At 48.7% G+C, this 25,984-nt stretch overlaps 1 protein-coding gene across 1 annotated transcript in view; it reads right to left on the bottom strand.

Moving 5' to 3' along the window:
- Positions 1 to 25,510, bottom strand: part of LOC149429150 (protein unc-79 homolog) — a gene marked incomplete at its 3' end in the record, with an annotated part of 68,836 nt that extends 43,326 nt beyond the window's left edge. Inside the window, exons 1-2 of the mRNA XM_089666674.1 lie at positions 25,314 to 25,510; positions 9,754 to 9,874 (exon numbers count right to left, since the gene is read on the bottom strand). Coding sequence (XP_089522800.1) covers positions 9,754 to 9,874; positions 25,314 to 25,335 — 143 coding nt within the window. The remainder of the gene's footprint in view (positions 1 to 9,753; positions 9,875 to 25,313) is intronic.
- Positions 25,511 to 25,984: the final 474 nt, after the last annotated feature.

The raw sequence follows: 25,984 nt of genomic DNA, 5'->3' as shown, positions 1-25,984 counted from the left end.
CCACTAATAGGTCAATAGCATCATGAGGAGACATTGGTCAAAATGCTACCAAGTGGTCAATAGCATCATGAAGAGACCTTAGTAAAGATGCCACTAAGAGGTCAATAGCATCATAAGGAGAGCTTGGTCAAGATGCCACTAAGAGGTCAACAGATTCATGAAGAGACACTGGTCAAGATGCCACTTAGAGGTCAACAGCATCATGAAGATACAGTGGTCAAGATACCTCTAAGAGGTCAACAGCTTCAAGAAGATACACAGGTCAAGGTATCTCTGAGAAGTCAACAGTATGATTGAGAGACATTGGACAAGGTACCACTTCGAGGCCAACAGCATCATGAAGAGACATTGGTCATGATGCCACTGAGAGGTCAACAGCATCATGAAGAGACATTGGTCACGATGCCACTGAGAGGTCAACAGCATCATGAAGAGGCATTGGTCAAGATGCCCACTATGCCACTGAGAGGTCAACAGCATCATGAAGAGGCATCAGTCAAGATACCACTTTGAGGTCAACAATATCATGAAGAGACATTGGTCACGATGCCCACTATGCCACTGAGAGGTCAACAGCATCATGGAAAGATAAATCAAAATGCTACTGAGAATCAACAGCATCTTCGACTAACGCTGGTCAAGATGCCGTGGGAAGTCAACAGAACCACTGAGGAACTTTCGTCAAGATGCCACTGAGAAGTCAACAGCATCATTGAGGAACATTGGTCAAGATGCCACTGAGAAGTCAACAGAATCATTGAGAAATATTGCTCAAAATATTACTGAGAGGTCAACAGCATCATGGAGAGACATTTGTCAAGATACCACAAAGAGGTCAGCAGCATCATGGAGGGACTCTAGGTCAAGACACCACTGAGAAGTCAACAGCAGAAGCACCAAAATCTTTACAACTTATGCAAAAGACAGCGTTAAAGACTTCAGACCTTCAGATGTAATCATATGGGTGCAACAACTTCTGATGTAATCTGATTTACTGTGACTGTGGTTCCATTGCCGATTGGTGTTCCATCCACCTAGTAAAGTCTGAAAGCCTAACTCCAGTTCAATTATTTTAAAATATTTAATATAGCGTAAGGAAGAGTTAAAACTTCTGTCAGGCGTTCATTTCTCTCTGTGACACCATTGAGGAGATTTCCACTTACTTCCTGTCCTTGTGCCAACCGTAATGAAATAGGGGGAGAAGTTGTCACAGGACTGAAAGACCGGGACATTAATAATAACCCTACTCCACCCTGCTACAGATTAGTTTCTGGTGCTGTCTGCGTTTGGAGAAATTTCTTATCACTTCCTGACCTGAAAGGAACTGGAGAGAAATCTCCTCCATGGAAACGTAGCAATAAAAACCTGACAGATGCTCCAAACCTACCCGGCTCAATCCAAAACGAAACAAGAATTGTGTGGAGTTAGGATTCAATATATTCCACAGTATGTTTTATTACTCAGGAACATCACAGCAACTCATACTACATGAGAACCCCCCAATGGCAACTCAAGCTGCAGTGACATCCCACTAAAGAGTACCGGTCACAGTGGAGGCTGACATCTTGATGGATGGGCCAATATTTGGCCAAGGAAGTCATTGTAGCACAAGGCACCGAGAGGTCTCCTGTTCCTTCACCTCCCGTAAGTCCCTCAGAATGCCTGCCTTCATTGTGCACGGTTGGCATCCTTACAAAATCATTTACAGTATATAGATTTGTAAACTGATATCGCACATCTGTCAGCGTTTGTAACTATTTTGCACTTTTTTTCAAGTTCTAAGATTTAAAGAATGGAGCTGATTCACTAGGGGCCACATTTCTCCAACTTGGATGGTTCACGTTTGCCTTCTTCTGCCTAATTTGGCCAAAATAAAGCCTTGGTAGATACAGGAGCTTGGGAAGAGGGCTCACAGGGATCCCTGAATCTGAGTCCCTTTAGGAAGCCTAGAAGTGCACTTAATGCATGCTAAAGTGACCTCTAAAGCAAATTATGTCATTTTAGCTTGCCGTAAGTGCCTACTGGAACTTTTTTCTTCCTGGCCCAATTTTGTAGATAGAAGCAAACATCAAAAACACGCAGAACGTGGAGATCTACTAAACGGTGTAAACTTCATTCTAAAAACATTTTCCTTTATGATTTTCTTGTAACCAAATCATTCACAAAATCTGCCATGAAGTTTGCACCCCTCAGTCGGTTCTTCTGATGGTAAAGATGCGTTCCTTAGTAAATCAGCTCCAACTTGCTCACCTAGCGCCATGTTCAAGGTTCAAAAAATAACATCGACAATGTTTGTCCTCTCTGGTATTCAAGCCAGGAGATTCAGCGAGCTCAGCGACCCTCAGAAGCCAATCACCACCCATCTTTCACTGCTTTGACAGTGGCGTGCTGAAATGTGATTGGCTGCTGTGGGTTCTGCGTCATCACTGGATACTGAGCCTGGTATAACAAGTCATTCTGGATCAACACGGTTTCTGTTAATCAATGCCCGGTGGATGAAAAGTCACCCTTTTGCTGACGGCGGCACTGGACCTCGCTGAGCCCCGAACCGCAAGAATGGAAGTGACTTTTAGGATGAAGTGTGAAGATTGTGAGCAACAAAGACTGCGACATACACTCCACCATACGTACAGCTGCGAGCAATGCCTGCACCCCGAAACCCCAAATTGTGGGACCAACAGCTAAAGGAACTATGGTAAGCGGAGATATAAAACCCTCCAACCAGATGGAACTATATGTGTTTATTAGAGTCATTCTACCCAAAACTGATCTGTCGGCATTCAGCAGAGATTGGAGAGTTAATGCTGAGCCGGGAGTTACATAAAAAGTACCCTTCATTTCACCCTAACACTAACCTTCCCTGTAACCCCAACACTAACCCCCCCTGTAACCCCAACACTAACCCCCCCATAACCCCAACACTAACCCCCCTGTAACCCCAACACTAACCCCCCCTGTAATCCCAACACTAACCCTCCCTGTAACCCCAACACTAACCCTCCCTGTAACCCAACACTAACCCTCCCTGTAACCCCAACACTAACCCCCCCTGTAACCCCAACACTGACCTTCCTTGTAACCCCAACACTAACCCTCCCTGTAACCCCAACACTAACCTTCCCTGTAACCCCAACACTGACCTTCCTTGTAACCCCAACACTAACCCTCCCTGTAACCCCAACACTAACCCCCCCTGTAACCCCAACACTGACCTTCCTTGTAACCCCAACACTAACCCTCCCTGTAACCCCAACACTAACCTTCCCTGTAACCCCAACACTGACCTTCCCTGTAACCCCAACATTAACCCCCCCTGTAACCCCAACACTAACCCTCCCTGTAACCCCAACACTGACCTTCCCTGTAACCCCAACATTAACCCCCCCTGTAACCCCAACACTAACCCTCCCTGTAATCTCAACACTGACCTTCCCTGTAACCCCAACATTAACCCCCCCTGTAACCCCAACACTATCCCTCCCTGCAACCCCAACACTGACCTTCCCTGTAACCCCCAACACTAACCCTCCCTGTTACCCCCAACACTAACCTACCCTGTAACCCCCAACACTGACCTTCCATGTAACCCCCAACACTAACCCTCCCTGTAACCCCAACACTAACCCCCTCTGTAACCCCAATACTAACCCTCCCTGTAACCTCAACACTAACCTTCCCTGCAACCCCCAACACTAACCCCCCTGTAACCCCATAAATAACCCTCCCTGTAACCCCAACACTAACCTTCCCTGTAACGCCAACACTAACCCCCCCTGTACCCCAACATTAACCTTCCCTGTAACCCCATAAATAACCCTCTCTGTAACCCCAACACTAACCTTCCCTGTAACCCCAACACTAACCCCCTCCCCCCCTGTAACCCCAACACTACCCCTCCCCGTAACCCCAACACTAACCCTCCCTGTAACCCTAACACTGACCCTCCCTGTAACCCTAACACTAACCCTCCCTGTAACCCCAACACTAACCCTTCCATGTAACCCCAACACTAACCCTCCCTGTAACCCCAACACTAACTTTCCCTGTAACCCCCAACACTAACCCTCCCTGTAACCCCAACACTAAGCCTCCCTGTAACCCCAACACTAATCCTCCCTGTAACCCCAACACTAACCTTCCTGGTAACCCCAACACTAACCCTCCCTGGAACCCCAACACTAACCCTCCCTGTAACACTAAAGCCTCCCGTAATCCTAATAAATAAGCCCTCCTTGTATCCCCAACATTAACTCTTCCTTTAGCCCTAACCCTCATGTAACCCCAACACTAATCCTCCCTGTAACCCCAACACTAACCCTCATGTAACCCCAACACTAATCCTCCCTGTAACCCCAACACTAACCCTCATGTAACCCCAACACTAACCTTCCCTGTAATCCTAATTTGAACACTCATATATCAACACCTCAACCCCCCTGGAGTCTCTTCTCTAAGGCACTACAGGCAGCAGCCACACGCTGGTGGTCCTCCCACAACTTGGCTTGGAGTGTTCAAGAGAAGAGGAAAGTACCGGAATGAGGTATTACACCCAATTCCTCTACCATCGGACTTAACTAACGGCAGTGCGGGGGCCCAATGCAAGGGCATTTTTGTGCAATTCCAATGGTTCAGCTTTAAACCCCCTGACAGTTCTTATATCAGTGTTCATGTTGGAGTTACAGGGAAATCTAGTGTTGAGGTTACAGGGAGGATAAGTGTTGGGGTTACATGGAAGGGTTAGTGTTGGGGTTACAGGGAAGGTCAGTGTTGGGGTTACAGGGGAGGTCACTGTTGGGGTTACAAGGAAGGGTTAGTGTTGGGGTTACAGGGAAGGTCAGTGTTGGGGTTACAGGGAAGGTCACTGTTGGGGTTACAAGGAAGGGTCAGTGTTGGGGTTACAGGGAAGGTTAGTGTTGGGGTTACAGGGGAGGTCACTGTTGGGGTTACAAGGAAGGGTTAGTGTTGGGGTTACAGGGAGGGTTAGTGTTGGGGTTACATGGAATGTCAGTGTTGGGGTTACAGGGAGGGTTAGTGTTGGGGTTACAGGGAAGGGTCAGTGTTGGGGTTACAGGGAAGGGTCAGTGTTGGGGTTACAGGGAAGGGTCAGTGTTGGGGTCACAGGGAAGGGCTAGTGTTGGTGTTACAGGAAGGGTTAGTGTTGGGGTTACAGGGAAGGGCTAGTGTTGGGGTTACAGGGAAGTTGTAGTGTTGGGGTTACAGGGAAGGTTAGTGTTGGGGTTACAGGGAAGGTTAGTGTTGGGATTACAGGGAGGGTTAGTGTTGGGGTAACAGGAAGAGTTAGTGTAAGGGTTACAGGGAGGGTTAGTGTTGGATTATAGGGAGGGTTAGTGTTGGGGTTACAGGGAGGGATAGTGTTGGGGTTACAGGGAGGGATAGTGTTGGGGTTACAGGGATGGTTAGTGTTGGGGTAACAGGAAGAGTTAGTGTTGGGGTAACAGGGAGGGTTAGTGTTGGGGTAACAAGGAGGGTTAGTGTTGGGGTAACAGGGAGGGTTAGTGTTGGGGTTACAGGGAGGGTTAGTGTTGGGGTTACAGGGAGGGTTAGTGTTGGGGTTACAGGGAGGGTTAGTGTTGGGGTTACTGGGAAAGTTAGTGTTAGGGTGACATGAAGGGTACTGTTAGGGTCATGAGGAAATCTATCAGCACTGATCTCCTGATGCCAGATGCTACTTTATCCGGAGAAACGAATCTCCTACATAACGAACATTCCTCGGAGAATGACAGTGACTACAGGACATGTCCTTTCATGGTGTCTATATGACCAGACCAGGACGGCCGGCATGTAATGACTGTATTTGGAGAGAATCGCAGAAGCCGCATTGCAGGATTGTGTAGAGAATTCTGTGAAGAATGACGTTCTGATATTTCCGGAGAGATCTCACCACCCACACACCATCCACTCCCAGCGCTCTCTAATGGACTGTTAGTGAAGGGGAGCGATGACAGCTGAGCTGGAGGATTATTAACCACACAATCGCTGGAGAAGTCAGATTGGATCAATCATTGTTTCTTCACTCCCATAACCCGACCAGACCATCAGATCAGCCAGACCATCAGATCAGTCCGACCAGACCATCAGATCCGCCCGACCAGACCATCAGATCCGCCCGACCAGACCATCAGATCCGCCCGACCAGACCATCAGATCCGCCCGACCAGACCATCAGATCAGCCCGACCAGACCATCAGATCCGCCCGACCAGACCATCAGATCCGCCCGACCAGACCATCAGATCAGCCCGACCAGACCATCAGATCAGCCCGACCAGACCATCAGATCAGCCCGACCAGACCATCAGATCAGCCCGGCAGGTCAAGGGTCCTTTCCCCTTAAAAATGGAACCACCCACTAACTCCATCTCTCTGGTGGAGACACTGGCAGGTAGGTCCTGAGGTTCACCAGCCGGCCCCAGTTGCTGTGGAGTCTCTCTGTGGCTCCTGTAAGGTAGAGTGCATCTAAATCCAGTAACAAAAATGTCAGAGTGCAGCTTACCCGTCCTTGGATCTGGAGGCTGCCATGGTTTTCCATATTTCAGGCTCAGTATGTGTTCTGCAAGCGCAGAAAAATACCAGTTGATCCTGCCGGAAATCCAGCATGATTGTAACATCTTGGCCACTGAACTGAAATCCAAAAAATGTTACCAGCTCTTACTAGTTCTCCCCTGTGGACTACGGAACACCAGAGATTGGTGTTTGTAACCCAAATCAGAAGAGCGGCCTACATAGATGTCAACTCTCCGGGATTTGCCAGGACAGTCTAGCAACGTGGTCCTCAGTTCCACTGATGATGTGTCCCGGGCCATGTCCTGGAACCACAGCACTCACCTTATCTGAGTTGCGGCACATGTGCAGTAACACAACAAGGAATTAATTGTGGGGTTTGGAACAATGGGTGGGCAGTCCCTGCATATTCAGAGGTGTGATCAGACCAGGACCAATCCATAAAGTGGGTATAATGGGTGTTCCCTGCATAGTTACAGGCAGAGTTTGGATAGGACCAAACCATAAAGTGAGCATAATGGGTGTTCCCTGCATAGTTACAGGCGGACGTCCAGATGGAACCAACCCATAAAGTGGACATAATGGGTGTTCCCTGCATAGTTACAGGTGGAAGTCCAGATGGAACCAACCCATAAAGTGGACATAATGGGTGTTCCCTGCATAGTTACAGGTGGAAGTCCAGATGGAACCAACCCATAAAGTGGACATAGTGAGTGTTCCCTGCATAGTTACAGGCGGAGTCCGGATGGAACCAACCCATAAAGTGGACATAATGGGTGTTCCCTGCATAGTTACAGGCGGAGTCTGGATGGAACCAACCCATAAAGTGGACATAATGGGCGTTCCCTGCGTAGTTACAGGTGGAAGTCCAGATGGAACCAACCCAAAAAGTGGACATAATGGGTGTTCCCTGCATAGTTACAGGCGGAGTCTGGATGGAACCAACCCATAAAGTGGACATAATGGGCGTTCCCTGCGTAGTTACAGGCGGAGTCTGTATGGAACCAACCCATAAAGTGACATAGTGGGTTTTCCCTGCATAGTTACAGGTGGGGTCTGGATGGAACCAACCCATAGAGTGGACATAGTGGGTGTTCCCTGCGTAGTTACAGGTGGAGTCTGGATGAAACCAACCCATAAACTGGACATAGTGGGTGTCCCCTGCATAGTTACAGGCAGAGTCCGAATGGAACGATCCCATAAAGTGGACATAGTGGGTGTTCCCAGCATAGGTATAGGCAGAGTCTGGATGGAACCAACCCATAAAGTGGACAAAGTGGGTGTTCCCTGCATAGTTACAGGCGGAGTCTGGATGGAAACAACCCATAAACTGGACATAGTGGGTGTTCCCTGCATAGTTACAGGCGGAGTCTGGATGGAAACAACCCATAAACTGGACATAGTGGGTGTTCCCTGCATAGTTACAGGCGGAGTCTGGATGGAACCAACCCATAAAGTGGACATAGTGGGTGTTCCCTGCATAGTTACAGGTGGAAGTCTAGATGGGACCAACCCATAAAGTGGGCATAATGGATGTTCCCTGCATAGTTACAGGTGGAGTCTGGATGGAACCAACCCATAAAGTGGGCACAATAGGTGTTCCCTGCATAGTTACAGGCGGAAGTCCAGATGGGACCAACCCATAAAGTGGGCATAATGGGTGTTCCCTGCATAGTTACATAATGGGTGTTGCCCACCTAGAAAGTGGCCAGACAAAATTCAGGCCATGGGTGTCCCGGGATTTTGAACCATAATATTGGTAAGCCTAGCATGACAACACTGCTCCTCCATACATGCAGTATGGCGAGTGATTGTTGTCACCAGAGCACATGTAGTTTTACCGGTAGGATCAACAGGTGAAGATAAGGAGAAAAAAAACAGAAGAAAGTAAAACAAATGCAGCCACCACATCCAAGGATGGATGTTTTGACATTCTTTGGTCTTGGGTTTAAATACACTACCAACTAGTACAAGTACCCTGCTATCCTCTTCCCAATATTCCTCCTCCACTTGTCCCCGGGGGTAATAGGAAGGTTTCACACAAGTGCAGTGGTATGGATCAGCGAATTGTACCTTTATGTAGGATGTACAGGGAGAGGCAGCCAGTGAAGGCCAATGCGTCCGGCCTACATAATGCCCTTACAATGGATTCCATTGGCTTATAATACTGACAGACCATCTGTAACAATGGACTGTTAGGCCCCTGCCTTGGAGGCATGAGCATACTCATGCTATGAAGCTCCTCCCCCAACTCCTGCCTTCAAAGCCCCCAATGTCAATGTCCAGCAGGAAAAAAAGAAGTGGAAATCACCGGAGGAACTTTACTTTGGACTTCCATAGATCATTTTCCACATCTGTCCTCCTAAATCTCCACCCACTTTGGCTTTGGCTGGAGGATTCCTTTTAAATCTCCACCCACTTTGGTTTTGGGTGGAGGATTCCTTTAAATCTCCACCTACGTTGGCTTTAGGTGGAGGATTCCCTTTAAACCTCCACCCACTTTGGCTTTGGATGGAGGATTTCTCTTTAAATCTCCATGTACATTGGTTTTGGGTGGAGGATTCCTTTAAATCTCCACCTACGTTGGCTTGGGGTGGAGGATTCCCTTTAAATCGTCACCTACTTTGGCTTTAGGTGGAGGATTCCTTTTTAAATCTCCATCTGCATGGGCTTCTGGTGGGGGACTCCTTTAAATCTCCACTTACGTTGGCTTTGGGTGGAGGATTCCCTTTAAACCTCCACCCATTTTGGCTTTGGGTGGAGGATTCCCTTTAAACCTCCACCCACTTTGGCTATGGGTGGAAGATTCTCTTTAAAGCTCCACCCTCTTTGGCTGCAGGACTTCTCTTTAAATCTCCACGTTCATTGGTTTTGGGTGGAGGATTTCTTTAAATCTCCACTTACGTTGGTTTTGGGTGGAGGATTCCCTTTAAACCTCCACCCACTTTGGCTTTGGGTGGAGGATTCCCTTTAAATCTCCACCTACTTTGGCTTTGGGTGAAGGATTCCTTTCAAAATCGTCACCTACATTGGCTTTGGATGGAGGATTCCTTTAAATCTCCACCAACTTTGGCTTCAAAAAGGTTAAAAAGTTTTTATAAAGGGTCAGAGATTGTGTGGCTAATAGGATCTTTTTTTATAGAGGAGCATTGAGAAAGCAGAAATCCAGGCAGAACTGAACTGTGTCTTGTTGTTTCATATTTTATTTGCTGTAAGAAATTAGAATTCTCACCTTAACAGTGTCTGAGAGAAATACTTCAGGGTGTTGGCAATGTCAGTTCCCGTTGGCACCGGATAAGTATTATGGATGACGCGGTGGTGGTACTCGTGTAGGTATCGGATTTTGGAGGCAACTGTGTAGAGAGATAACAGATATATATATATTAAAAAAGTCTCCAGTCTGTAAAATGTGTAAAGCACAAAACAAAATGTGAACAATAAAAGGAGGAGAGCGAACCCTAGGGGAGGAGAGCAAACCCTAGGGGAGGAGAGCAAACCCTAGGGGAGGAGAGCAAACCCTAGGAGAGGAGAGCACACCCTAGGGGAGGAGAGCAAACCCTAGGGGAGGAGAGCAAACCCTAGGGGAGGAGAGCAAACCCTAGGGGAGGAGAGCGAACCCTAGGGGAGCGAACCCTAGGGGAGGAGAGCAAACCCTAGGGGAGGAGAGCAAACCCTAGGGGAGGGGAGCAAACCCTAGGGGAGGGGAGTCCCATAACTCACAAGACCTAGACCGGCTTCCATATAGAAAACTACATGAACATCCAGACAGAGCAGATAAAAAAAATACTAAAGAAGTTGCTTAAAGAAAACAATAAAAATGTTACACAAACCAATTACAACCAACATGTTTCGGGATTTGCAAGGGTCCCCATCCATTAGGGATTTAAGTAGAGAAGGCAAATATCCCCAACAGTGCAAGGACAACCGAAACTAACCTGACAATATAAAAAGCACGGAGTGAGCTTCAGACCAATTGTCAAGGTCCTGAAATCTGAGTTTTTTGGTCTTTAATTGGGGTGACTCAAGGTCCCCCTTCATCAGGTCTTTAAGTAGTGAAGGCACATTTCTCCAACAGTGCACGGACAACCAAAACTAACCCAACAGTAGGAAACTTGGAGTGAGCTTCACACCAATTCTCAAGGCCCTAAAATCTAGGCTTATTGGTCTTTAGTTGGGGTGACTCAAGGTTCACCTTCAACCAGGTCTATACGAAGTAAGTATGAAACTTGGAGTGAGCTCCACACCAATTTTCAAGGTCCAGAAATCTGGGCTTTTTGGTCTTTAACTGGGGAGACTCAAGGTCACCCTTCATCAGGTCTTCAAGTAGTAGGAAAGAAAATTGAAGTGAGCTCCACACCAATTCTCAAGGCCCTGAAAACTAGACTTATTGGTCTTTAATTGGGGTGACTCAAGGTCCACCTTCATCAGGTCTTTATGTAGTAAGTAAGAAACTTGGAGTGAGCTTCACACCAATTGTCAAGGTCCTAAAATCTAGATTTACTTGTCTCTAATTGGGGTGACTCAAGCTCTTTCAACCAACAGCTTGAGTTACCCCAATTAAAGACCAATAAGCCTAGATTTCAGGACATTGACAACTGGTATAGAGCTCACTCCAAGTTTCCTGCTGTCAGGTTAATTTTAGTTGTCTGTGCACTGTTGGTGAGATTTGCCTTCACTACTTGAAGCCCTGATGAAAGGGGACCTTTGCAAACTCCAAAACTTTTTGGCTGTAACAAATTGAGTTCTCCCAATTAAAGACTAAGTTAAAATTTCAGAACCTTGACAAATGGTGTGGAGCTCACTGTGTGTTTCTTACGGTCAGGTTATTTTTGGTTGCAGTGCACTGTTAGTAAAATTTGCCTTCACTACTTGAAGCCCTGATGAAAGGGGACCTTTGCAAACCCAGAAACTTGTTGGTTTTAACAGCTTGATTCATCCCAATTAAAGACCAAAAAGCCTAGATTTCAGAACCTTGACAATTGGTGTGGAGCTCACTCCAAGTTTCCTACTGTCAGGTTAGTTTTAGTTGGCTGTGCACTGTTAGTGAGATTTGCCTTCACTACTTGAAGCCCTGATGAAGAAGGACCTTTGCAATCCAAAAAACTTGTTGGTTGTAACAGTTTGAGTCCCCCCAATTAAAGACCAATAAACCTAGACTTCAGGACCTTGACAACTGATGTGAAACTCACCCCAAGTTTCCAACTGTCAGGTTAGTTTTGGTTGTCTGTGCACTGTTGGAGAGAGTTGCCTTCACTACTTGAAGCGCTAAAGAAGGGGGACCTTTGCAAACCCAGAAACTTGTTGGTTGTAACAAACTGAGTTCTCCCATTTAAAGGCCTAAATTTCAGCACCGTGACAATTGGTATGGAGCTCACTACGTGTTGCTGTCGGGCTAGTTTTTGTTGCCTGTGCACTGTTGGTGAGGTTTGCCTTCACTACTTGAAGCCCTGATGAAGAAGGACCTTTGCAAACCCAGAAACTTGTTGGTTGTAACAGTTTGAGTCACCTCAATTAAAGACCAATTAAAGACCAATAGGCCTAAATTTCAGGACCTTGACAAATGGTATGGAGCTCACTATGTGTTTCTGACAATTCTTACTTACTACATAAAGACCTAATGAAGGTGGACCTTGAGTCACCCCAATTAAAGACCAATAAACCTAGACTTCAGGACCTTGAAAACTGATGTGGAGCTCACTCCAAGTTTCCTACTGTCAGGTTAGTTTTGGTTGTCTGTGCACTGTTGGGGAGATTTACCATCACTACTTGAAGACCTGATGAAGGGGGACCTTTGCAAACCCAGAAACTTGTTGGTTGCAACAGCTTGAGTCCTCACATTTAAAGACGAATTAAAGATTAAGAGGCCTAAATTTCAGGACCTTGATAATTGGTGTGAAGCTCATTCTGTGTTTCTGTCGAGCTAGTTTTGGTTGTCCGTGCACTGTTGGGGAGATTTACCATCACTACCTGAAGCCCTGATGAAGGGGGGCCTTTGCAAACCCTGAAACTTGTTGGTTGTAACAGCGTAAGTCACCCCAATTAAAGACCAATAAACCTAGACTTCAGGATCTTGACATTTGGTGTAGAGCTCACTCCAAGTTTCCTACAGTCAGATTACTTTTGGTTATTCAAGCACTGTTGGGGAGACTTGCCTTCACTACTTGAAGCCCTGATGAAGAAGGACCTTTGCAAACCCAGAAACTTGTTGGTTGTAACAGTTTGAGTCACCTCAATTAAAGACCAATTAAAGACCAATAGGCCTAAATTTCAGGACCTTGACAAATGGTATGGAGCTCACTATGTGTTTCTGACAATTCTTACTTACTACATAAAGACCTAATGAAGGTGGACCTTGAGTCACCCCAATTAAAGACCAATAAACCTAGACTTCAGGACCTTGAAAACTGATGTGGAGCTCACTCCAAGTTTCCTACTGTCAGGTTAGTTTTGGTTGTCTGTGCACTGTTGGGGAGATTTACCATCACTACTTGAAGACCTGATGAAGGGGGACCTTTGCAAACCCAGAAACTTGTTGGTTGCAACAGCTTGAGTCCTCACATTTAAAGACGAATTAAAGATTAAGAGGCCTAAATTTCAGGACCTTGATAATTGGTGTGAAGCTCATTCTGTGTTTCTGTCGAGCTAGTTTTGGTTGTCCGTGCAGTGTTGGGGAGATTTACCATCACTACCTGAAGCCCTGATGAAGGGGGGCCTTTGCAAACCCTGAAACTTGTTGGTTGTAACAGCGTAAGTCACCCCAATTAAAGACCAATAAACCTAGACTTCAGGATCTTGACATTTGGTGTAGAGCTCACTCCAAGTTTCCTACAGTCAGATTACTTTTGGTTATTCAAGCACTGTTGGGGAGACTTGCCTTCACTACTTGAAGCCCTGATGAAGAAGGACCTTTGCAAACCCAGAAACTTGTTGGTTGTAACAGTTTGAGTCACCTCAATTAAAGACCAATTAAAGACCAATAGGCCTAAATTTCAGGACCTTGACAAATGGTATGGAGCTCACTATGTGTTTCTGACAATTCTTACTTACTACATAAAGACCTAATGAAGGTGGACCTTGAGTCACCCCAATTAAAGACCAATAAACCTAGACTTCAGGACCTTGAAAACTGATGTGGAGCTCACTCCAAGTTTCCTACTGTCAGGTTAGTTTTGGTTGTCTGTGCACTGTTGGGGAGATTTACCATCACTACTTGAAGACCTGATGAAGGGGGACCTTTGCAAATCCAGAAACTTGTTGGTTGCAACAGCTTGAGTCCTCACATTTAAAGACGAATTAAAGATTAAGAGGCCTAAATTTCAGGACCTTGATAATTGGTGTGAAGCTCATTCTGTGTTTCTGTCGAGCTAGTTTTGGTTGTCCGTGAACTGTTGGGGAGATTTACCATCACTACCTGAAGCCCTGATGAAGGGGGGCCTTTGCAAACCCTGAAACTTGTTGGTTGTAACAGCGTAAGTCACCCCAATTAAAGACCAATAAACCTAGACTTCAGGATCTTGACATTTGGTGTAGAGCTCACTCCAAGTTTCCTACAGTCAGATTACTTTTGGTTATTCAAGCACTGTTGGGGAGACTTGCCTTCACTACTTGAAGCCCTGATGAAGGGGACCTTTTGCGAACCTGACACTTGTTGGTTGTAACTGCTTGAATCATCCCAATTAAAGACCCATAATTCAGACTCTTGTTAATTAGTGTGGAGCTCACTCAGTGTTACCGTCAGGTACAATTTTGGTTGTTTGGTTGTCCGCATTGTTGGGGAGATTTGCCTTTACTTCTTGTCCCAGAGATCAACAGTAAGTGAGAGGAAATCTCCCAACATGAGATGGATTATCCTCTTAGAGAGCTGTCCTTGAGACAGGGGTCCCCAGTGGATGATTTACCCAAACTTTTTATTCTGGTATCATTTTTTTTGAGGTCACCGTGACAAAAGAAAGTGTGATTCAAATTAATGGAGACAGCAATAAGAACTTTACAAGGGGTCTATCCCTTCCCCACTATCCAAAACTACTTGAAATGTTTTTCACATACATATCATTTAATAGTGATTAAAAATGACCCTGCTTGGCCAAAATTTTGCCAAAATTTAACGGATTTGGCAAAATGTCCTGATTTACTACAAAGAAAAAAAAAAAAAAAAGGATTGGCAACATGAAAGCTTCCAATTTCACTCATCCCTACAACACATCTCACCAAAATTTCATAATTTGGCCAAATGCAATGGCGAAAACGGGAGGTTGATGTAACGGGACACAAGGCTCAATAGCGCACACGGAGAAAGGGAAACCTCCGGCTCTAGTGTCGCAGTAGAAATCCAAGACTTGAGAGTCCCACTATACGATGGCTGCATAGTAGATGTTCCCTGTGCACTGAGAAACAGTTAGGGAACAGAAGGCGCCACCATCCACTATCCAAAGCTATTTGAAATGTTTTTCCCATACATATCATTTAACGGACCATGCTTGGCCAAAATTTTGCCAAAATTTTACGGATTTGCCACAATGTCCTGATTTACCACAAAGGAAAAAAAAAAAGATTGGCAACATGACAGCTTCCAATTTCACTCATCCCTACAACACATCTCACCAAAATTTCATAATTTTGCCAAATGCAATGGCGAAACGGGAGGTTGATGTAACGGGACACAAGGCTCAATAGCGCAAACGGAGAAAGGGAAACCCCCCGGCTCTAGTGTCTCAATCCAAGACTTGAAAGTCCCACTATACGATGGCTGCAGAGTAGTAGATGTCCCCTGTGCACTTAAGAAACAATTATGGAACAGAAGGTTCCACCATCCACTATCCAAAACTACTTGAAATGTTTTTCACATGCATATCATTTATTGGACCCTGCTTGGCCAAATTTTGCCAAAATTTCACGGATTTGGAAAAATATCCTGATTTACTACAAGAAAAAAAAAAGATTGGCAACATGAAAGCTTCCAATTTCACTCATCCCTAAATATTTCATAATTTGGCCAAATGCAATGGTGACAATAGGGAAGGTTAATGTAACGGGACGCAAGGCTCAATAGCATAAACGGAGAAAGGGAAATCCCGGCTCTAGTGTCTCAATCCAAGACTTGAGTCCCACTATATGATGGCTGCAGAGTAGTAGATGTTCTCTGTGCACTGAGAAACAATTAGGGAACAGAAGGCGCCACCATCCACTATCCAAAACTATTTGAAATGTTTTTCACATATGTATTTAATAGACCCTGCTTGGCCAAAATTTTGCCAAAATTTAACGGATTTGGCACAATGTCCTGATTTACTACAAAGAAAAAAAAAGGATTGGCAACATGAAAGCTTCCAATTTCACTCATCCCTACAACACATCTCACCAAAATTTCATAATTTCGCCAAATGCAATGGCGAAAACGGGAGGTTGATGTAACGGGACACAAGGCTCAATAGCACAAACGGAGAAAGGGAAACCCCCGACTCTAGTGTCTAAGTGGAAACCCAAGACTTGAGAGTCCCATTGTACGATGGCTGCAGAGTAGTAGATGTTCCCTGTGCACTGAGAAACAATTAGTGAACAGAAGGCGCCACCATCCACTGTCCAAAACTATTTGAAATGTTTTTCCCATACATATCATTTAATGGATCCTGCTTGGCCAAAATTTTGCCAAAATTTTACGGAATTGGCAAAATGTTCTGATTTACTACAAAGAAAAAACAAGATTGGCAACATGAAAGCTTCCAATTTCACTCATCCCTACAACGCATTTCACCAAAATTTCATAATTTGGCCAAATGCAATGGCACCAATAGGGGAGGTTGATGTAACGGGACGCAAGGCTCAATAGCACAAACGGAGAAAGGGAAACCCCCGGCTCTAGTGTCTCAATCCAAGACTTGAGTCCCACTATACGATGGCTGCAGAGTAGTAGATGTTCTCTGTGCACTGAGAAACAATTAGGGATCAGAATGCACCACCATCCACTATCCATACATATAATTTAATGGACTCTGCTCGGCCAAAATTTTGCCAAAATTTTATGGATTTGGAAAAATGTTCTGATTTACTACAAAGAAAAAACAAGATTGGCAACATGAAAGCTTCCAATTTCACTCATCCCTATAAATTTCATAATTTGGCCAAATGCAATGGCACCAATAGGGGAGGTTGATGTAACAAGACGCAAGGCTCAGTAGCACAAACGGAAAAAGGGAAACCTCCGGCTCTAGTGTCTCGGTAGAAATCCAAGCCTTGAGAGCCCCACTATACGATGGCTGCAGGGTAGTAGATGTTCCCTGTGCACTGAGAAACAATTAGGGAACAGAAGGCGCCACCATCTAAGTGTAGTGTGTATTAAATACACTCAAATACACTACACTTAGATGGTGGCGCCCTCTGTTCCCTAAAGGTCAATATGATAGAAACATGACATGAAAAGTGACAGCGGAAAAAGACCGAGTGGTCCATGAAGTCTGCCCTTTTTTTTTTTTTGTGAGGGGGGGGTTGTTTTTTTTTTGTGGTTTTATTTTAATGCATTTCTAACTGGTTGGTATGGGTGCAATGAATTTCAATGGGCTCCAGAGGGTTAGGGAAAGTCCCAAGTATTTGGTGTCAAAAAAGGTGATATTAAGGGCTGTTTTGGGGGATTTGTTTTGGTAGAATGAAAAAAAGAGATCATACTTACCTGCCTACAAAAGGTCCCTCACCTCTTCTTTGGCCGTCCCCAAACCTCCTCCTAGTGCCTCCTCAGCAAGCCAGGAGCTAAGGTAGGCATTGAATTATAAGGGTGGGTAGGACCAGGGGCGTATTTACCACAAGGCAAACAAGGCATTTGCCTAGGGCGGCATTTTTCAGGGGAGCAGCAGCATTTTTCAGGGGGGCAGCGCCGTCCCCCAAAAGAAGGAATGGAAGAAGAGACACACGCAGCATGGGGACCTGGTAGGAGCTGCAGACTGCTTGATGGTGTATGCAGAGCCTGACTCTCGTTCCTGGGGATGTCCAGAGCTGTGAAGTAGAGTGTCTTCTCTCTCGCCGGGGTGAAGTGGGGTTGCCAGTGTATGGGGGGCGGTGGTAGTGGAAGGCTCTCTAGGGTGGGTGTGGGGGATGGGGTGTTGTTGGTCAATGTCAGGCTCTCTTCATGGGGGAGGGGGCTATTGGTCAGTGTCAGGGTCCTTGGAGGGGGGGGCAATTTTTGTGCAGGAAACCTAAATACACCACTGGGTAGGACAGGTTGTGGAGCTTTTTTTTTTTGGATACCAACTGAAAACCCATTTATCTCAATTTCAGCGGTTCCGATCAATGCGACGCAATGCGAGGGGGGGAGGGGCTGCCTTTATTATCACCTCCTAATAATAGCTAATGAGAAGAAAAGAAGCGCCCCTTTTAGTCGTCGTCTCCTGAGTGGTTGTCGTCTCCTGAGACCGGAGCTCCGACTGCAGGGAGTGGCTGTCATTGGATGGGCAGCTCTGTGCCGATTTCTGGGAGATAAAAGACGTGAGCCAATCACAGACAGCGAGGATTACAGGACACGGAAGGCCCCCCCCCCCCCTGGAGTTACATATTGCAATGGAAAGGATCTCCTTTTATCCCAACAGCTTAAGATGACAATCAGCTGATCTGGTGGCGGAGAATGACGAAACGCGGGAGGAGAACAGACGGCGTACATTTCCTCCATTACAATCTGCTGGGGGGAGGGGAAGCCGATAAATATTTATGATGGAGGCCGGCGATCGTCCGCGGAAAATCCTCCTACGGAACGTTCTGAGAGGCGCAGCTTTCTGCTAAAACCAGATGACCTTGCCGCATACCGGCCTCCGAGCGCGTCCCATTCCTCCTCAATAACCGCATACTGGCCTCCGAGCGCGTCCCATTCCTCCTCAATAACCGCATACCGGCCTCCGAGCGCGTCCCATTCCTCCTCAATAACCGCATACTGGCCTCCGAGCGCGTCCCATTCCTCCTCAATAACCGCATACCGGCCTCCGAGCGCGTCCCATTCCTCCTCAATAACCGCATACTGGCCTCCGAATGCGTCCCATTCCTCCTCAATAACCGCATACCGGCCTCCGAGCGCGTCCCATTCCTCCTCAATAACCGCATACTGGCCTCCGAGCGCGTCCCATTCCTCCTCAATAACCGCATACTGGCCTCCGAGTGCGTCCCATTCCTCCTCTATAACCCTGCTCAGTAGTAACCCCCAGCTCTGATGATCCCTCGCTCAGTAGTAACCCCCAGCTCTGCTGATCCGTCACACAGTTGTAATCCCCAGCTCTGATGATCCCCCGCTCAGTAGTAACCCCCCGGCTCTGCTGATCCCTCACTCAGTAGTAACCCCCAGCTCTGCTGATCCCTCACTCAGTAGTAACCCCCAGCTCTGCTGATCCGTCACTCAGTTGTAATCCCCAGCTCTGATGATCCCCCGCTCAGTAGTAACCCCCCGGCTCTGCTGATCCCTCACTCAGTAGTAACCCCCAGCTCTGCTGATCCCTCACTCAGTAGTAACCCCCAGCTCTGCTGATCCATCACTCAGTTGTAATCCCCAGCTCTGATGATCCCCCGCTCAGTAGTAACCCCCGGCTCTGCTGATCCCTCACTCAGTAGTAACCCCCAGCTCTGCTGATCCCTCGCTCAGTAGTAACCCCCAGCTCTGCTGATCCCTCGCTCAGTAGTAACCCCCAGCTCTGCTGATCCCTCGCTCAGTAGTAACCCCCAGCTCTGCTGATCCCTTGCTCAGTAGTAACCCCCAGCTCTGATGATCCCCCGCTCAGTAGTAACCCCCAGCTCTGCTGATCCCTCACTCAGTAGTAACCCCCAGCTCTGCTGATCCATCACTCAGTGGTAATCCCCAGCTCTGCTGATCTCCTGCTCAGAAGTAACCACCAGCTCTGATGATCCCCCACTCAGTAGTAATCCCCAGCTCTGATGATCCCATATTTAGTAGTAACCCCCAGCTCTGATGATCCCCCGCTCAGTAGTAACCCCCAGCTCTGCTGATCCCTCGCTCAGTAGTAACCCCCAGCTCTGCTGATCCCTCGCTCAGTAGTAATCCCCAGCTCTGATGATCCCCCGCTCAGTAGTAACCCCCAGTTCTGCTGATCCCTCACTCAGTAGTACCCCCAGCTCTGCTGATCCCTCACTCAGTAGTATTCCCAGCTCTGCTGATCCCTCACTCAGTAGTACCCCCAGCTCTGCTGATCCCTCACTCAGTAGTAACCCCCAGCTCTGCTGATCCCTCACTCAGTAGTAACCCCCAGCTCTGCTGATCCCCCACTCAGTAGTAACCCCCAGCTCTGCTGATCCCCTGCTCAGTAGTAACTGCCAGCTCTGCTGATCCCTCACTCAGTAGTAACCCCCAGCTCTGCTGATCCCTCGCTCAGTAGTAATCCCCAGCTCTGATGATCCCCCGCTCAGTAGTAACCCCCAGTTCTGCTGATCCCTCACTCAGTAGTACCTCCAGCTCTGCTGATCCCTCACTCAGTAGTATGCCCAGCTCTGCTGATCCCTCACTCAGTAGTACCCCCAGCTCTGCTGATCCCTCACTCAGTAGTAACCCCCAGCTCTGCTGATCCCTCACTCAGTAGTAACCCCCAGCTCTGCTGATCCCCCACTCAGTAGTAACCCCCAGCTCTGCTGATCCCTCGCTCAGTAGTAACCCCCAGCTCTGCTGATCCCTCGCTCAGTAGTAATCCCCAGCTCTGATGATCCCCCGCTCAGTAGTAACCCCCAGTTCTGCTGATCCCTCACTCAGTAGTACTCCCAGCTCTGCTGATCCCTCACTCAGTAGTATGCCCAGCTCTGCTGATCCCTCACTCAGTAGTACCCCCAGCTCTGCTGATCCCTCACTCAGTAGTAACCCCCAGCTCTGCTGATCCCTCACTCAGTAGTAACCCCCAGCTCTGCTGATCCCCCACTCAGTAGTAACCCCCAGCTCTGCTGATCCCCTGCTCAGTAGTAACCCCCAGCTCTGATGATCCCCCACTCAGAAGTAACCCCCGTTGGCTCATTGTTCTCATGAAGAAGTGGAAGCAACCATCAAAGGGGTGGCTTTGTAAATAACCCCTACATTTCAGATCATACCAGAACAGGATCGGGCGATCTCATTGGTAAGGATAGGTGATGAGAGGTGAACGGCTTGTGACACAACAGCAGAATTCATTGATTTCTACAGAGCTTCTGCCTGCAGACTTGAAGCACATTGGCCTTGCTTACACTTATGTTGGGGGGGGGCATTAAAACAGGCAGTTTAGCTGTGAGTTGACCACCCCCCTCACCTACAAAGGTGGTCATACAGGGTATAAACATGTCAGGGCCACAATGGTTTGCAAACCACCCCCTTCCCTTATCAGGATCAGTGGACCGTGCCGCCCACCGAATGCGACCCATTCAAGTGAATGGGGCCAGTGCGGTCTTTAACAACCTTTGTGCCCGAGATGGGACAAAAAATAGGCATTTTGGACTGAGCAGCCCCGAGCCCGGGGATCCTTTCCTGGGAGCCCAGTGGTGGACTGCCAGCGCCTGGTCGCAAGAGCAACCTCTGTGACCCTGGTAGTTCCGCCACTAGTGTCTGTAGGGTTTTACTTTTATTTAATTTTTTACAATTTTATTCACATTTTTTTGTAAGAAAGTAAAAGAAAGAAGGAGGGAAAGAGGGAAAGGAGGAGGGAAAGAAAGAAAAAGAAAGAGGGAAAGAAAGACGGAAAGAAAGAGAAAGGAGGAGAAAAAGAAAGAGAAAGAATGAGGGAAAGAGAGAGAAAGAAGGAGGGAAAGAGGGAAAGTAGGAGGGAAAGAGGGAAAGTAGGAGGGAAAGAAAGATGGAAAGAAAGAAAGAGAGAGAAAGAAGGAGGGAAAGAAAGAAAGAGAGAGAAAGAAGGAGGGAAAGAAAGAGAAAGAGGGAGGGAAAGAAAGAGAAAGAAGGAGAGAAAGAAAGAGAAAGAAGGAGGGACAGAAAGAGAAAGAAGGAGGGAAAGAAAGACGGAAAGAAAGAGAAAGAAGGAGGGAAAGAAAGAGAAAGAAGGAGGGAAAGAAAGAAAGAAAGAAAGAAGGAGGGAAAGAAAGAAAGAAAGAAAGAAAGAAAGAGAAAGAAGGAGGGAAAAAAGAGGGAAAGAAAGAAAAAGAAGGAGGGAAAGAAAGAGAAAGAAGGGAGGGATAGAAAGAGTGAGAGAGAAGGAGGGAGAGAAGGAGAGAAAGAAAGAGGGGAAGAAAGAAGGAAAGAAAGAAAAAGAAGGAGGGAGACAAAGAGAGAGAGAAGGAGAGAAAGAAAAAGGGAAAGAAAGAAAAAGAAGGAGGGAAAAAAAGAGGGAAAGAAAGAGAGAAAGAGAGAGAAAGTGAGAGAAAGAAGGAGGGAAAGAAATTGAGAGAGGGGGGAGGGAGAAAGAAAGAGAGAAAAAGAGAGAAAAAGAGAGAGAAAGAAAGAAAGACAGAAAGAAAGAAAGAAAGAAAGAAAGGAAGACGAAGGGGGGAGAAAAGACAAGACTGGTGGGGATTGTGGGCGGGGCAGACACAGGAGGAGAGGGGGAAGGAGGAGGAGCAGAACCAGCTTTCTCTCTCCTCCCCGTCTGTGATGGGGGGGGACTGTCAGCACTGGGGGTAGAATATGCTGACAGATCCCCCACAGCAGCTGCAGGAGATAAGGGGGGAGGGGATGGCGGGGGCAAGAACATACAGGACCCTGGGGCAGCGGGAGGTGGACGGGGGGGGGGGCGGCCAGGCAGCACATAGAGGAACGGAGAAATGCACAGTCCGGTTCCTCTATGTGCCGCCCCTCCTATCCAGGCAAATGCCTGCTGTGCCCTATGGCCAGTCCGGGCCTGCATCAGAGGAGCGCGGGTCTCCGGTGACCCCTATGTACTATCGTCACCTCTGCTTTCCCCGATGTAAGCGGCGCCATTTGTAAAATGGGAAAGCATCTGATCACACGGGTCTTGGGCACAGGAGAGGGTCTAATAGACCCCAGATCTCTCCATAAAGAGGACCTGTCACTGCCTGTTGTTGGCACAGGGGATGTTTACATTCTTTGTGACAGCAAAAAAAGTGATTAAAAAAAGTGAGAAACAGTGTTAAAATAAATAAAACATTTTTAAATGACAGCGCCCCCTGTCCTCGTGCGCAAAGGCGAACACACGCATAGGTCCCGCATGTCTCTGTAATCAGCGGACGCACCACACGTGTGAGGTATCGCCGCGAGCGTCAGAGCGAGAGCTGTACTTTTAGCGCCAGACCTCCTCTGTAGACTTATAAAGTGTTGCTATGGAGATTTTTAAATATCGTAGTTTGGCGCCAACGTGCACAATTTTAAAGCGCAATGTGTTTGGTATCCATTTGCTTGGCCCGACATCATCTTTTATTGTATTGGTGATTACATTGTGTCGGTGCGCAATTAAAATTCATGAAATTGCGTGTGAAAAACTGTGTGCGCAAATACCGTGCGACCTAAAAAAATTGGCAAACCCACCATTTTGTTCTCTAGGGCCTCTGCTAAAACTATATATAATAGCGAAAAAATACGGATTTTTAAATGTAAACAAAAAGTGTCAGAAAAGGGCAAAAAAAAAAAAATCGGGAATTATATCGGGTTTGTGAGCGCAAACATTTTCATCGGGAGTGTTTTTCTCGAAAATTTGCCTTTGATAAAACAGCAAACATTATTTTTATTATTATACAGGATTTATATGGCGCCAACAGTGTGCGCAAAGTACAACCTAAACATCATGCGACAAAAAAAATCATAACAGCCGCCATTTTATTCTCCAGGGCCGCGAGGTGCAACCTTTTTCTTACCGAAGTCAATGAGAAAAAACACCACAACAGCCACTAGATGGAGCCGACGGTCAGAGGAAATCATTTTATCAAATCAGATGGTCAGAATTCATCACAGCTGGGTGAAGGCTTGTCTCCCCCTCACCCCTCCACCCCCCAGCACTGCTCCCTCCAGCACTGTTGCACCCCCCCAGAACTGTCACCCCCCCAACACTGCCCCCCCCCACACTGTCCCCCCAGCATTTTACCCCCTCCCACACTGTCAACCCCCCAGCACCGAGCACTGTCACCCCCCCCCATACTGTCCTCCCTCAGCACTCTCCCCCCGCACTGTCACCCCCCACACTGTCCTCCCCCATCACTCTCCCCCCCAGCACTGTCACCCCCAGCACTGTCATCCCCCCCAGGACTGTCCCCCCAACACTGCCCCCCAGACTATCCCCCCAGCACTGTCACCCTCCCAGAACTGTCACCCCCCCACACTGTCCTCCCTCGGCACTGTCACCTCCCCAGCACCATCACACCCCCCTGCACTGTCACCCCCCCAGGACTGCCCCTCCCAACACTGTCACCCCCCCACCCGCACTGTCACCCTCCCAGGACTGCCCTCCCAACACTGTCACCCCTCCAAACTGTCACCCCAGCACTATCCCTCCCAATATCCCCCCCGCACTGTCACACTTCTCCAGCACTGCCCCCCCTACACTGTCACCCCCCCTACTGTCACCCCAACACTGTCACCCCCGAGGACTGTCCCCCCAACACTTCCCCTCCCCCACTCTGTCTTCCCCCAGCATTGTCACCACCCAGCACTGTCCCCCCTCACAACTGCCCCCCAACGACTGTCCCCCCAACACTGCCCTCCAGCATTGTCACCCCCCAGCACTGTCACCCCCCCCACACTGTCTCCCCACACTGTCACCCCTCCGAACTGTCATCCCAGCACTGTCCCTCGCAATGGCCCCCCTGCACTGTCACCCCCAACACTGCCCCCCAGCATTGTCACCCCCCACACACTGTCCCCTCCAGCACTGTCACCCCCCCCTGCACTGTCACCCCCAACAGTGCCCCCCCTCAGTATTGTCACCCGCAGCACTGTCCACCTCCCCCCACACTGTCCCCCCAACACTGTCACCCCCCCCAGCACTGTCCACCTCCCCCCACACTGTCCCCCCAACACTGTCACCCCCCCAGCACTGTCCACTCCCACAGCACTGTTCCCCCACACACTGTCACCCCCCCCCCAGCACTGTCACTCCCTCGCTCTGTCCTCCCCCAGCACTGTCACCCCCCCACACTCTCTCCCCACACTGTCACCCCTCTGAACTGTCATCACAGCACTCTCCCTCCCAATGCCCCCCCCCCGCACTGTTACCCCCAACACTTCCCCCCCAACATTGTCACCCCCCACACACTGTCACCTCTCCAGCACTGTCCCCCCATGCATTGTCACCCCCCAGCACTGTCACTCCCCCCCCCATTCTCTCCCCACACTGTCACCCCTCCAAACTGTCATCCCAGCACTGTGACCCCCCCCCCATGCATTGTTCCCCCCCCCCCCCCGCACTGTCCCCCCCAACATTGCCCCCTCTCACCACTGTCACCCCCCCCGACACACACACTGTCCCCCTCAGTAATGTAACCCCCCCCCCGCACTGTAACCCCCTCTCAGCACTGTCACCCACCCCCCCCCCCCCACACACACACACACACACACTGCCCCCCCCTCAGCACTGTCACCCCCCCCCCCCGACACACACACACTGCCCCCCCCCAGCACTGTCACCCCCCCGACACACACACTGCCCGCCCCCCCCCCCCCCCCGCACTGTCACCCCCACCCCCGACACACACACACTGCCCCCCCCCCCTCAGCACTGTCACCCCCACCCCCGACACACACACTGCCCCCCCAGCACTGTCACCCCTCCCCCCCCCGCACTGTCACCCCCCCCCCCCCGACACACACACAATCTATCCCCCTCAGCACTGTCCCCCCTCCTCCATCTCTCCGGTTCAGCACCGCGGACAGCTCCCCCCCCCCTCTCGGTGACTCACATTGCTCCGCTTTGGTGGACATGGCGTCCAGCTGGAGTCTTCTGGCACAGGAATCCGTGGTGCCGGCTCTCCCCTCCCGGGTGATCTATGGGTGACCCGGACACCCGGATGTGGAGGTGACCCGCCGACCGACACCGACCATCGGGGGGAGGCCGAGGACCGACTGCAATGGCCGCCGGAGGGGAGGGGTCCTCCGTGCAGGAGGGCGGGGCTCAGCATGACAGATGTGCGCGTCTACTGGATCGTATTTATAGAAGGGGTGTGGCTATATAGGCTCCTCTTAAGAGAGGGGCGGGGCTTACTATAGAAGGGGGCGTGCTTCCCAAGCCCATTCATAGAGAACGGTGGGGGCGGGTCCAGCGAGTATTATCGACAGCGTAGGGCGGGGTACGAGGAGTAATTCACCAAAGGCCACCAAAGCTTATTCATAGAATGGGGCGGGGCTAGTGGGACTCCTCCGTATTGGAGGGTTTGGCTCTTTCATTTTGCAAGGCGGGGCTACTTAGGCAAATTCCAAAAGGAAGGCGGGGCTCATCCATGAAGGAGGGTGGGGCTACCGCAAACCGTATAAGAATGAAATCGCCTCTCTCCGCCCCCACATTGTGGGCAGGGCCTGATTACAGAGTGGGCTGTCAGAGCTCCACCTCCTGGCCTCTGTTTGCCCAGCCGCC

This window comes from Staurois parvus, unplaced genomic scaffold (genome assembly GCF_062004578.1).
Source record: "Staurois parvus isolate SC_StPar_1 unplaced genomic scaffold, SC_StPar_1.0 ptg002772l, whole genome shotgun sequence".
NCBI classification, from domain to species: Eukaryota; Metazoa; Chordata; class Amphibia; order Anura; family Ranidae; genus Staurois; species Staurois parvus.
The sequence above is the reverse complement of the archived record's forward strand: the minus strand, read 5'-3'. Positions and strand labels throughout refer to the sequence as shown.